This window comes from Carassius gibelio, chromosome B17 (genome assembly GCF_023724105.1).
Source record: "Carassius gibelio isolate Cgi1373 ecotype wild population from Czech Republic chromosome B17, carGib1.2-hapl.c, whole genome shotgun sequence".
NCBI lineage: Eukaryota > Metazoa > Chordata > Actinopteri > Cypriniformes > Cyprinidae > Carassius > Carassius gibelio.
The window spans coordinates 2,565,321-2,578,809 of NC_068412.1; the positions used below are offsets into that span (position 1 = coordinate 2,565,321).

At 39.5% G+C, this 13,489-nt stretch overlaps 1 protein-coding gene across 5 annotated transcripts in view; it reads right to left on the reverse strand.

Annotated features, from left to right (window-relative positions):
* Window positions 1–67: 67 nt before the first annotated feature.
* Window positions 68–13,489, reverse strand: part of tiam2a (TIAM Rac1 associated GEF 2a) — a 94,592-nt gene continuing 81,170 nt past the window's right edge. For all 5 annotated transcript variants that reach the window (XM_052579835.1, XM_052579834.1, XM_052579837.1 and 2 more), the window contains 12 exons: window positions 8,115–8,300; window positions 6,065–6,133; window positions 5,403–5,528; window positions 4,721–4,829; window positions 3,592–3,771; window positions 3,160–3,278; window positions 2,961–3,069; window positions 2,662–2,720; window positions 2,246–2,342; window positions 2,066–2,147; window positions 1,820–1,977; window positions 68–1,488 (listed from right to left, as the gene is read on the reverse strand). In XM_052579835.1, the coding sequence (XP_052435795.1) occupies window positions 890–1,488; window positions 1,820–1,977; window positions 2,066–2,147; window positions 2,246–2,342; window positions 2,662–2,720; window positions 2,961–3,069; window positions 3,160–3,278; window positions 3,592–3,771; window positions 4,721–4,829; window positions 5,403–5,528; window positions 6,065–6,133; window positions 8,115–8,300 (1,893 nt within the window). In that variant the 3' untranslated portion in view covers window positions 68–889. The remainder of the gene's footprint in view (window positions 1,489–1,819; window positions 1,978–2,065; window positions 2,148–2,245; window positions 2,343–2,661; window positions 2,721–2,960; window positions 3,070–3,159; window positions 3,279–3,591; window positions 3,772–4,720; window positions 4,830–5,402; window positions 5,529–6,064; window positions 6,134–8,114; window positions 8,301–13,489) is intronic.

Genomic DNA, 13,489 nt, shown 5'->3' on the forward strand with positions numbered 1-13,489 from the left:
AAAAAAAATTGCTGCTTTTTTTTGCAGAACACAGGAAATCATTAGGACAAAAAAAAAAATCCAGCAATTTAATCAGACACCTTTTTATTACAGTTTTTGGCTGTGAATTGTCAACAGTATTAAACTCTTAAAATTAAGTTACAGTAATCCATGAAAAAAAAAAAAAAAAAACTATTTACACATTTAAACATTCTAAAAAAAAGGACAACTGCAGGCTTTATTTCAGAGTTACATTTCCAGCGTAGCACATTTAAAGTCCTGATTGATTGTTTACAACTGCCCATGTTTTTGTAACAAAAGTATGAGTACTTTGTCCATTGAGATCTCCTGCCAAAGTCTTAACCCAGCATTCTGGATTCCTGTAAAAAAGAAATATGAAAAGAAACTTGCTAATAAATAAAATACTTTTTACAAAGCAAACCCATGGCAAAATAGAAGCAATGTTTAGATTTAAAGCAAGAAGCATGTGTAGTGTCCAAAACACAAGGCAAAATGAAAAAACCTGACAGAATACGGCTCTTGTAGCTGGATAGCTCCTTCTCTGTGTGTGTGTGTGTGTGTGTGTGTGTGTGTGTGGGAGAGACGGGTCTTAGTTTTGCATCAGGATGCCATGTAAAAAGAGTGAAGGCAGGTAATTTGGTTCTCTGGTGCAAAACAGTTGCAATGGGGCCAGTGCAGTGAATCTGTGCTGTGGATCATGGAGAATTATGAAACACAACACCAATCATTCTGAATGAAGGTCTGTCAAACTGTGGCTCCACAAATGGTGCAAATGAATCGTATGTCTGGAATTGGCTAATAACTTTAGGAAGGCTGTGTGGGATAGTGTTGCTCAACACCAGGTCAAGGCTCTGAAGCCATGCTAAGATTTGTTCTGTGGTGACGGACACTATGAAGTGGTCACATTTTTTGCCTGTGTGGTGTTGTCATAGAAGAAATCCTCATTGACAACAGAGGTCAGGCTCTGCACGCTGAAATCCTTCTCCAGTAGAGAGTTAAGGTCCATGCTATTTGCCATTGTCTCAGTCTGGCTGTCCAAAGAGTGGCTATGTCGACGCATGTTCAGTAGGGCCGGCCGGCTGCGTCTGAGGCTACTCGTGCCTCTGCCAGACTTGCGTTTCACCGCACTGAAGTGAGCTCGTCTTTCTGGAGTGTCCACTTCTCCGCTCTCTGGAAGCACATGGGGAGCAGGCGCCTGGGAGGCCTCGTCGGTCAGCCGTAGCCTGCAGAACTGGGCCTCGATTGCACTGGGACAGTCTTGCCACTGCTGGTCATTGGGCTCACTGTCCTCGTCACTGATGATGTTGGACTCTCTGAGGCCGCGCTGCTGCGGGCGAGATGGCTGATCCAGGTGAGCGCTGGCACTGCTGGTGGTCCCACTGCTTACACTGGCTGAATCTGAATCTGGAGACCGCCTCAGACGATCGTTGTTGGGGGCGGAGCTGGAATTTGAAGGCAGCTTGGAGAGCAAAAAGGGTCGAGAAGAACCTGTGGGGCATAAATGAATGCAGTCATGAATGTTGAGATCTTGTTTTGTTGATGTGCAGTATCTCTGATGAAACACTGCATTGTGACACTTGACAGACACCCTATTTCTATTCTTTATTTGCTGCACAGCTACTTCTGCCGAAAACTGATTGCTATGACCTTTGTTATATATTTTAAAAGGGTTCTGACATTTCGAAGACCGCTTTCAATGTAGCAGGGGTTTTTCATCACTAAATTTTCCTTGGAAAGTGCATCAACTCTGCAATGCATCACAATGTTAGCCACTTCCAATGTAGCCCAGACCTGTAAGTAAAGGGGAGGTCACACTGACCTAGCTTAGCAGAAGAAGGCAGAGTTTTCTGAAGAGGAGTTAGTCTCTTTTTACAGGTTCTCTCGGGCAGTTGCTCAACTCTTTGCATGTTTCGACGCAAGTTCTCCCGCAGGATGGAGCGAATCACCTTGATGGTATTCACTTTGCATTCTGGGGTGCTGCAAATAAGAAAATATGAAATGTTAAGCTCTGTATGGAATAAAATGGGACACTAAGTTTCGAAATGTCCAAGTAGGTGCTTCCAACCTGCTACACAACTGGAACAGCGTCTCAGGCCTGCCCGCTTTCTGTGATTTGGTGTGGATCAGCTCCCAGAGGCAGTCTGTGTCTTCAGACAGCATGAAAATGGAAAAGGTTGATTATTTGTACATGTGGAAATCCTCTATGATCATCTATGAGCTCAGACAAGCCAGGTGTGTCTCTTACCCGCGGTGTTGCCCAGTCTAACCTGTAGTGCGGACAGGGGAATGAGCCAGCGAAACTTGAATGGATCCTGCTCGCCGTGGGACGATTTTGAAGATGGCTGGCAAACAAAAGCATGACATGAGACTTATTTTAGACTTCTTTTGTATTTATATCTATTTTTAAAATATTAAAACTTATGTAAATGTGATGTCAAAACACCATTTATGAGAAGTAAGCTTTAAAAACATTTTGTTCCAAAATATGGATGTTTATGTTAATGGATGAATATGTTAACCCATGACCACCCGAATTTATATTTTGGATTGTTTTATAAACTTTTCACAACGTAATGCAGAAAAAAAAATGAAATGATAAAATAAAGTGACACCATTAAGGAACTGCCAAGTAATTAGGCCGAATGTGAAGAAAAGACTTACCGTCTTCTTTCTCACTTTGTTGTTCTCCCTGTACAGCAGTATCACAGCTCTCTTAAAAACTAATAAAACAAGTCAGAGATTCTATTGGTCAAGCAGAAATGTTAATTTTAGAAAAATCACAGAATCCTTTGTTTCTGAGGCTACAGAACTTCTGCCAATACATCTGAGAAGAAACCAAACAACATACTTTCACAGATCTATAAAAAGCTCTGTGTGAAGTGTTGTGACAAAATAAATTTGGCAGATGAAGTATGCTTTATTTAAAAATATGGTTTCATGGGAAAATATCAGAGCCTCACCAAAAACATTCAACTCGGGATCCTTTTTCATTCGGCCGAGCGATGGGAACGGGTTGAGCCAGATCACTGAGGAATGTATGAGGAACTGTCCCATAGAAATCTCTGTGACCTGAGACAAAAAAGGAAGAGAGTGACAGATGATGATTGAACATCCTGTTAAATGAAGGGATAACCCTGATGTGTTTTCCTGCAGCTGTACCTCTTTCTCAGCGCCACTTTGCTCTGCTACCAGCTGGTCAAATACTGCACCGTAGTCTTCATAGATCTTCTGCATTTCGTTTATGTGGCTTGCGACTTTTTCCATTTCTTTCAGTGCCTCTGTAATAAGAAAAAAAAAATACTGTGTGAACTCAAACTGGAGTTTGCAAAAAACATTTCAGACCTTAATAATATTACTGGGAATGATCCTGTAATACATCTGTTTAGCTCACGTCAAAATAATTTACTTATCCTCATGTAATTCAAACCTTTTTGCACAACGCAATAATTTTTTTTTTGAAACCTCTGCGCTCTGGTCACAACAGGCTTTTATAATATGTAAACGGACTGCTTGGGGATTTTGTGAAGATATCTTTTTTTCAGTTCTCAACAACCAGACATCAATACGTGAGCGAGTGCTGTGTGTCTCTACCTGTGAGGTGGTAGTGTTCCTCACTGTCCGTGTCCGTGAGAGACACCAGCTCGCGGAGCAGCAGGGGGTATTTCAGTACTCTTTGCACCGGTTTGATTAGGTAGGACTCTAGTGTGGTTGAGTGTTGCTTGGTTGGATTCCTTGCATCGAGGAACTCCTTAAACGACCGATCTGTTTTAGCTGAAGAGAAAAGAAAATCATAAATGCCAGCACCTCCAACTGAGCTAGAAATAACGTTCTTAATGGCCGCGCAGGTAAATGGCTTCAGGGCACAAAATCCATCCACAAGGAGGCAGCACAGGCTCTCTGACACCTCGTTAGAACCACTGCAGTATCAATGCAACACTGCAGACAATGAACAACACCAAGGTGAATATCAACGAGTGTTTTGGCAGGAGTTTGTGAGGGGAGTTACCCACCACCACATCTACAGCACGCAGAATGATAAATGTATCACTCTCATTGCCGTTCAAATCAAGAGGAGCTATTAAAGCAGTAATTGAGGCACTCCTCGCCCCAGATGGATTGACACTTCAGGGAGCAATTGGCAGGCAATTAACAAGTCGACACAAAAAGTGGTTTTCGCTTCGTGAACGGAAACCTTGGCACAACAGAAGCAGTGTGTGAGAATATATAATTACGAGCACCGCTGACAGACGGCTGCGCACACTCCTGTTGTTGCATCTGCAGTGCGAGTGCCACGTTTCATGTCCTTCCCCTGCAGTGGTTAAACAGAGCGTGCTGTTTCTTATTGCCTTCAAAGTGCAATTTCTGGGGCTGCTCTGAGGATTGCTCTCCTCTTGTAATGGGATGAATTAAAAAGGAGGCCGAGGTACAGTTCTCCATTTTAAATGTGGGCAGGGCAGCCCCTCATTCAGTTCTAACTGGGCAGTTTGCCCAAGAAGAAAATCAGGCTAATGTTTTACACATAAATTATATTCAACATTTATAGTCGCTAATCACTAATACTCGCAGGAAATAATGAAAAGATAAACCAACAACGGCTCCTGGTGTTGTGCCACTGCCAGCCTTAACCATTTCAGAAGCACCCATAAAGAATGAGAGAAATTATTCAACATGTAATAATCCATTATTTTATTGCTCGAAGATGATGTGATTGTTGCTGTACCTCGTTTCAGAACCTTCTGCACTTTAATGTGGTTCGCACAAAAGCCACTGTAAAGTTTGAAGTGCTCTGCATAATACAAAAACGAACCACCCAATGAGAAGAGCAGCTTCTGGATAAGACAAAAAGACAACAATGATGCATCATTAGTACAAAATTTCAGCTACCAACACTTTATGTGATTTTCTTCGACGGAGCACAAAAGGAGATATTTCACAGCTCGAGCTGCTCTTTACCATAATGAAACCAGACAAAAATCAGTCAGTCCATATGACTCATGCTCTATAACCCAATTTTTAAGCTGATATTACATGAAAATCTTGCCCTTCACTCACGTTTGCCCATATTCAAACTGCTTCGATTGAAAATTATTAAATTTTAAGTATTTTTTACCTTTTTTCAATATATATATATTTTTTTGTAGTTTTAGTTAAACCCTGTTAAATTACTTTTAAAATTATCTGGTCATATTGTATACATTATTATATAAAAAATTATAACCTATCCTTTTGTATTCCGTGGAGGAAAAAAACCTAAATGTAAAATAATTTTAAAAAATCCCCCATTTTTGGGGGATGATCTATTCCTTCAAATTCAAAAAAATAAATAAAACTTATTCTACTAGAATGTGGTGAATATCTCAAATATTACAGTATGAAGAAAGGAATGCATTTAGGATGTCCACCTTAAATTGCACAGGGGTCTCGAGCGTGTTAAAGTTGGGGAAGGAACTAATCTTCTCCTCCAGGGTCTGCAGGAAAACTTTCTGGAAGTCCAGCATCTCTGGAAGGCTGCCGAACAGACTTTCCATCTGGGCAAAAAAAAAAAAAAAAGTATTAAAAACAAACAGAAAGCATGCAAGCTCAACTTAATTATGTGATTAAAAAATTACTTCACAGAACATGGATCTAAATCTGCAGATTTCATTTTTAGTTGTGCTAGCTCCTTATATCACAGGCCCCTTGCTAATGTTTTTTTTGCCACTCAAAATATCACTAGTAACTTAAGAAGCAGCGTTAAAGTCATTTTATGTTTAGACCTTGTCTAATTTGTGCAAGGGCATGCTCTAGTGTCCATTAACAGGGCTTTAATATGGCCCACTCTTCAGCACATATTGACTGATCTTTCCTCAGGGATATCCTAAGTCTTGTCAGGGTCATATCCAGTTCAGCAGGCGGCAGGCTGAAAGCTGGCAAGTTGAATGTGCAAGTCTTTAGCATCAGTCACATTAGTGGGGACATGCACGCTTGTGGCAAAGTACCCAAAATGCATCACTGACTGTGCAGTCTGTGAGAACTCAATCCAACACTGATCCCCAGAAACGCTCCAGTATTGGGTTTGATTTACCTCGTCTTGGCTGAGAAAGGTCTCCTTCTGCAGGGGCTTCAGGTAAATTTCAAACAGGCAGTTCAGGTCCTGTATAGACGAAAAACAGAGCACAATATTACATCATGAGCTCTCTAGAAGTAGCTTCTACAGAATTATTTTACTACATTAAACCTTTTTTTGGGTAATACGGTATCCTATAATACAAGGTTTGAAAAACAAAACATGCAGGGTAATTAAAAATGTAAAACACGATTAAAACATTAGGAACAAGACCTTGCACAGAGGTTGTACCTGCACTAAATTATTGGTGTATTTCTATAAGTGACAGAAATAATACAAAATACAGTTCATTAATAGCTTAAATGAGACAGTACTACATAAACAAAAACCAAGAGGGTTCATACTACTTTTTTTTATATATAAACATCTTGTTAACTAAAAGGCAGTGTAAACTAGCACTGAGTTGAATATACAGCACCACAAGTATCCTTTTTTTAGCAGTGCAAAGGCTGTGTCAATGTATTTACTGTAGGAATCTCAATTCCACGGTACAGCTCTGTTCCAAAACTCTGTGCATTACCCTGCCCCTTAGCCATTTAAAACCCCAAATCACAACTGATTTTAATAATGTTTCACATTTCACAGTATAGCAGACAAATTAAAATGTATATCCCGAACTAAATTCTATTCAGAAATCAACATTACTTCCTCCAGTTCATTCTCAGGCTTGACTTGATTTTTTACTGAGCTAAACACAATGCATGTTTATGTCTTCTTTGTGAAAATGCATGCAATGCTGCCTAAGAACTTTTTGGTGCAGTCTTTGTGTTAGGAGCATGTTTTTGAAGCCTTAATGCTTTCCACAGATGCAGCTCACTAGTTTTTGAAAGAGAGAGTTAGTGTACCAACTCAAACATTGATTTATTCTTGTGCACAGTGACTGACATTCTTTAGACATCATTTAATCCAGCAATGTAAAGATGCCTTCGCTTGCAAAATCATACTGAAGTTTCTCGCCAGAACTGGACCAATTATGGATCATCCTCATACAGTACTTATGAAAAATGAAACAATGTCACGTGGTACAATGTACATGTAAAAGGTGGATTTGCAACCCTACACTCTCCTTCAAGTATTAAGTTGTTACTGCTAAATTTTTGCAATGACTTCAAACCCTACCTAAGACCCTAATTTTTTACCGAAATTAAAGCTGAGAAATCTATATTGTCGGTCTAGCTAATACTCACACAGCTGCCATGTTTACCTGTTGTAAGCTTAACCTTGTGGGCATGAAATAGGCACTGACAGAGTCTAAATGCACCATCAGAGAAGGTCTGGAATGTCACTTTAACTGTTTCGGTTTCAATGATTTTGCATCACCCAAACAGTTTCAGTCAAAACTGAAAATTCATTCAAAATCAAAGCCGCTCCCCTGTCGCTAGCCTGTCGGTGCATCAACCTGAATATTCTTATGAGGCTGATTTATAGCAGTCTGCCATTGCCGATGCAGCATATCACAGACAAATGGCTCCGGCACAGGACTCTGGGATGGCACTGTTCCCCCTCCCACAAATCACAGAGCGCTGGAATAATCACACACCTCCCTGACACCTATTAACCACGGAGAGCACATAACCATTACTGCAGAGTTTTAATGCCATCTAAAGGTTCACCGTGAATATCAGCAGGGTAAAACTGACATCACATAAGCGATCATATGCAAGCCTCAGGATTATTCAGAAAACAGATGAGAGGGGAGGCATTTCTATTAGGCAGCTAGAGGAGTTAATTAATAGGCGGTCCTTCAGGACTCAGTGAAGACTCTTCCAGCTATCCATCAAATGTGTTCTGTCAAAACAGCCATTTTCACCTCATAGGTCTTTCATTAAACCGAGGTTTAGAACTGAACTGATGTGACTTCCATATTAACACAGAGCTGAATAAATAGGTGAAACGGTTCGGTATTACTGAAGTCAGAGTATCATACAGATGACTGCATGGATCTACTCATGTGAGACCTCATTTCTGTCGAACTATGTTAATAGGGGATTACAGAGTCAGTTCTCACCTTTACATAGGATTTCTCTGTGTCCACTAATTCCTGGATGACCTTGCATAGTCTCTCTGTGGCAGACATGTGACGTGGACAGGGCCTGAGCGTTGCAGCCTCTGGCCCCGTTTGCTCCTGGACCTCCATCAGACCTCCAGAGCCCTCCTGGAAGGAGTGGTACAGCGAACACACTGTATCCACACTCTGCAGGAGACGCATTTAAAATAATGTCAAGTAATCAATCAAAGGTTTAGGAAAACAATAGAGAATGTACATAGAAAAAAAAGTTATAGCATTTTATGTCATTATAGGATGAATAAAATGGATTATATAAAGGTCACATTTTGCACTTTTAGAAATGTATCGAAAGGTCTGTTTGCACCAGTACTGCTCTCAGTTGCATGCTAATGTAATAGTGCAAAGTAAAAATCATATCAATAAAATGTTAATTAATATACATTCACACACACACACACACACACACACACACACATATATATGTATGTATATGTATATATAGTGCATCTACAAAAAAAATAAAAAGTTCTTTATTCTTCCTGTTAGTACATTTTATGAACCCTTACGAAAGGAAAATATATTTAACCAATATATTTAAGAAAATATATTTAACCAATTTCTGTAATATATTGTGATATATTGTAATATATTATTTTCCCTTTTTATTTTCTAATATTTTATATATTTGAATACATTTAATAATATATTGATGATATATTATTGCAATATATTGGAAAAAAATAAATATAAGAATATATGCCTAATATATTACAAGATATTTTCCAATATACTGCAATATATTTTTGTTTCATAAGGGAAAACAAGTCTTTGAAAGCTTTTTCTAGCTGTTGTAGAGAAATGGTCCACATATGATGTATGCAAGTGTTACATAATTTATGCTGGATCTACACACTACAGACATAGCTGCATCACATATTTTAAAACATTGCGATCGGTTTCCAAACAATAAGACACTGATGACTTGAAAGGTTTCATCTTGTGTCCAGCTCTGTCAGCACTTACAGTGGTGAGGATCCCAGCCAAATTCTTATTAAGGTGGTACATCAATACAAACAGCGATATTGCTTACAGTGAAAGTCTCAAAATAAAGGCTGCAGCATCTCGGTTTCAGCTTTCAGAGAGCTGTGAACAAGTGAAACAGCTGACAGGGACAGATCTGTGACCACAGGGGACAAAAACAACACCAAAGCCCTTTACTGGCATTAAACCAGCCAGACTTCATATTGAACAGAGCACATACACCCCGCTGCTGCAAAAATATATAAACTCAGCACTTCTACCTTTTCCTTACATGTATGTTAACTTGCATCCTATTAACCAAAGATCCTAAAACCACCAGAGACAGAGAACACATTACAATGCAAAGTGTTTTTGTGAAATGAGTCTGTGACTCAGCCAGAAGAGCAGCAAGAGAAAATGGGATCTCACAAGGAACAAGCAGATTGCTTCTGCAGTTCGGTTTACTAATTACAGCACGGCCACTCCAGAGACCATGTGCTTCAGTAGCTTCAGAGTCAGTTTACTGTGCCGGGAGAGAGAGAGCAAGAGGAATAGGTAAGCTCAGCCGCAATCTTCTGACAGAAAGCTTAGCTATATTAGACCACCCAAAGCAAACACTGGGGCTCCCAGGACATCTTCTCGCACATTAGTTAAACAGAGATTAAGGAGCCTCAAAAACACTGCACTGAAAAATAAACATGCCTCAGCGTGAAGGTTGCATTAAATATGCAGTGTGTAATTAGCATGAACTGTAAGTGCACAAGCATAGACGGTTGCTTTCAAACGCTCCTGTATTTGTGTGACACTATTCTGTGAACAGTGTCAAACGTGTTTTTACAGCATTGAGCATTGGAGCCAATCACAGACATGTTTGTTGTGCATGTGAACACAATGGCCAATCAGATGCATGGAGCGAGGACTGTCTTGGTATACTTTCGGCTTAAGCAACTTTTCAGACAACTAGTGACAAATTCAGCATTTTTTTTTTTTAACCATAGCTACTTTCCAAGTGTCAAGGTTTTGCCTTCCTGGAACAGTCACAGCGCTCTACATCTGCTCTGCTCAGTGAGTGGCAGAGAGGAGTAGTGGGTTAATAAAGAATAAATAGAAAATCCTACTGCTACTTGATCATTTTACATGTAAATACAGCCGATATCACAGTACAGAAAATGTCTTTAACTTGTATGTATGTTGAGTTTGTCAGATGATGACAGCTGTAAAGCTGAATATTTTAGAAGTGTAGCACAGCAGCTTCTAAATAGTTTAAAAGTGACAGCTGCTTAACATGTTCATGTGTAAATGAGAACACATCATTGGGAACTGGGCTGTATTAAAGGGTTAGTTAACCCGAGAATGAAAATTCATCCATCTTCTACTCACCCTCGAAGCATCCTCTGTGTTTGTGACTTTCTTCTTTCAGAATAATCCAGTCCGAGTTACATTAAAAACTGTCCTTGCTCTTCCAAGCTTTTCAATGGGGTAAGCGGGTGTTTGTTGTCAACAGTTCAGAAGACGTGAAATAAAGTGCACGCATTTGTAATAAAACATCCCTCACACCGCTCTGGCAGATGAATAAAGGCCTGCTGTAGCGAATCCATACGTTTTTGTAAGATAAATATCCAGATTTACAATGTAATAAACACTTTTTTCCCCCTTACTTTAGTAAAGGAAAACCAGTCTCCTCTTGGCTTTTGAAATCCTCCGTCGTTTTTCTTTATAAATTTGTGACCAGTGTTTTGTTTTGTTCTCTCTCCGCACTCGTCACTAACCACGCAGCGCTGATGTACTACGAAATCCACCTGAACATCTTCCAGTTGCCAACAGTCAGCAGAAGTGAGAAAAAAAGTGTTAATTAGGAATGTTAATATTTATCTTACAAAAACGCATTGATTTGCTACAGCGGGCCTTTAACGACCCCGTGTGAGGGACGTTTTATTATAGCTCCGCACACTTTATTTCACGTCTTCTGAACTGTTGACAAGAAACACCTGCTTACCCCATTGAAAGGCTTCAATTCAAATATACTACATTCAAATATACTGAGGACTAATTATTTTCTTGTCACTCAATCATCCTAACGTATGAATTTCTTCAGTGGAACACAAAGGATGATGTTTTGAAAGTCAGTGGGGTCTAATGAATCCAAATGAACACTGGAGCCCACTGACTTTCGTTATACGGACGAAAAAAATAATTAAATACACTGATATAGTAAAGACGACATTTTTCTAAATATATTCATTTGTTTTCCACAGAAGAAAGAAATGCAAACCGGTTTGAAACAACATGAAGCCTATAAATTGTGACAGGATAAAAGAAAAAAGGGAAGAGTTACATGACTCTCCCCAACACTTTGATGTGTTATAGTCTCAAACATCCTAGATTTCAGGCTATAATAAAAATAAACTCCCAAACACATAGATAAGAGGCAGAGGGAGGCAGGAGACATCATGTGGACACATTAATCGAGCACCTTAGAGTCGGTGAGAAACCCCAGCCTGGCACAGACAGATAACAGTAATTGTGGCTAGTGCACGTGTCAGGAGGTTAAGAGGAGCACTGCAGGTTTTGAAGACTCCATACAGGCTCCTGTTAACCTCACGAAAGCACCTGAAAATGATGGCTTTTCTCACTACACACATACATTTACACGGAGTGTGAAATGGCTGTATAAGTTCATGCCAAGTCACTGTGAGAATCATAACAGTAAACAGGCCAATACAGTGTGTATGACAGAATGGTACTCCATGAAATGTTTTTGTTTGCATGCTGGGTGACCCAAATTCTAATTAACAATGATAAAGGGACCATGTGGAGGTGAAAAAGACAGTAACACAAGAAATAAGAGTTGAACGCTTCAGTTCTCAATTTCTTACTCTCAAGTCCCTATATGACAGCTCCTTCAATGCCGCGATACCAGCTGTCAAAAAGCTTCAGTCTGACAATCCATCCTCCCTGACAGAAAATGTTCACAGCTCACTGTTTGTGGAGGAGCAAAACTGCTTGGCAGCGCAAGTTTGAGATCCGAATGACACATTGGACCCACTTACACCTTATTAACATCTGTTTTAAGTTATCTGAATGTGATCGACAACACTAAATATAGATGTAAGTGGGGTCCACTGCATCTTGAAAATTAATTACTATCCACTCATTAAATGGTTTGAAAGCAAAAAAAAAATGCCACAAAGTCCTGTCTTCTCAACACACATGCACACTCAAAAAAATCTGCAAGAATGCCACTTCTGTTTAAATGACATGTAAACTACATTTTCCAGTGGAAACATATAGTCGTTTTAAACAGCTTTCTCGTAATCCCTTCAAAAGCATAAGCATAAGGAATATAAGTGTTTACATGATGTTTCGGAGCGCTGCTTTTTGCAACAACCCTGGAATAAGCGCTTTTCTGAAATAAATGTAAACCGGGTCACAGCGGATAATGTTTCAGAGACATGCAGCTCTTCACTGACAGCCCTTGGTTTCACTTGTATTCTTATTACACTAAAGCATGCCATGAATGTAAAGGGCATAACTACAAAATGCAGGCGGCATGTCATGTGAGAGGAGGCAGGTGCCTCTGCTGAACTGATTGACTCTTTACCCTGTCAATGGCCGCTTGTGATGTTTGTAAATGGCCCTCACGTGTGCCCGAACAGGTCAAACTGGTGGAATTGGATTAACTATTTACAAAGTATTAACCCACTCACCATTTTAAAGCATGTCTAAAAAAGAATAATAATAAACTCCAGAGTCAGCTGGTCTTTAGTGAGCATTCAACTTGGTCAAAGGTGAACTACAGCATATTTTTAGATTTAAAATAAAATGAACAAAAATCAATTATTGAGCAGTAAACCTCTAACCTTTCCCATGATTCACAACACTTATCAAAGCGATTCATAATTTGTGTTGAGAGGTCATATTTCTTGGAAAATGTCATCTTTATGTGGTTATTTCATGTCTGCAAGCAAAAATAATACGGTTTGACAATTAGAGTGTGTGCAGTGGTGGGAAGTGTGTTAATAGTCCTGACAGCTTGTAGCCATATCTAATAAGCAACATCATTAACACAATGGCTCACTCAAAAAGGCAATCATCTAAAGGAAACGCCCATTGATTAAATAAAGAAAACTTGTTCAGAGAAGAGTAAAGGAAAAGTGACAGAGCCCATAATAAAACACGTTTACATTGGACTGGCTTTTCAGAGATGACGACAACTCTGACGCTTCGGATAATTTAAAACAGATCCAGAGCTGGCTTTTCCACTTGACCGGTATTTAGCAAGATTTTCTCGAGTAACTCCTAAATACTAGATGACCACTTCTTTGATATTACACTTTTAAATTCATGTATAATCA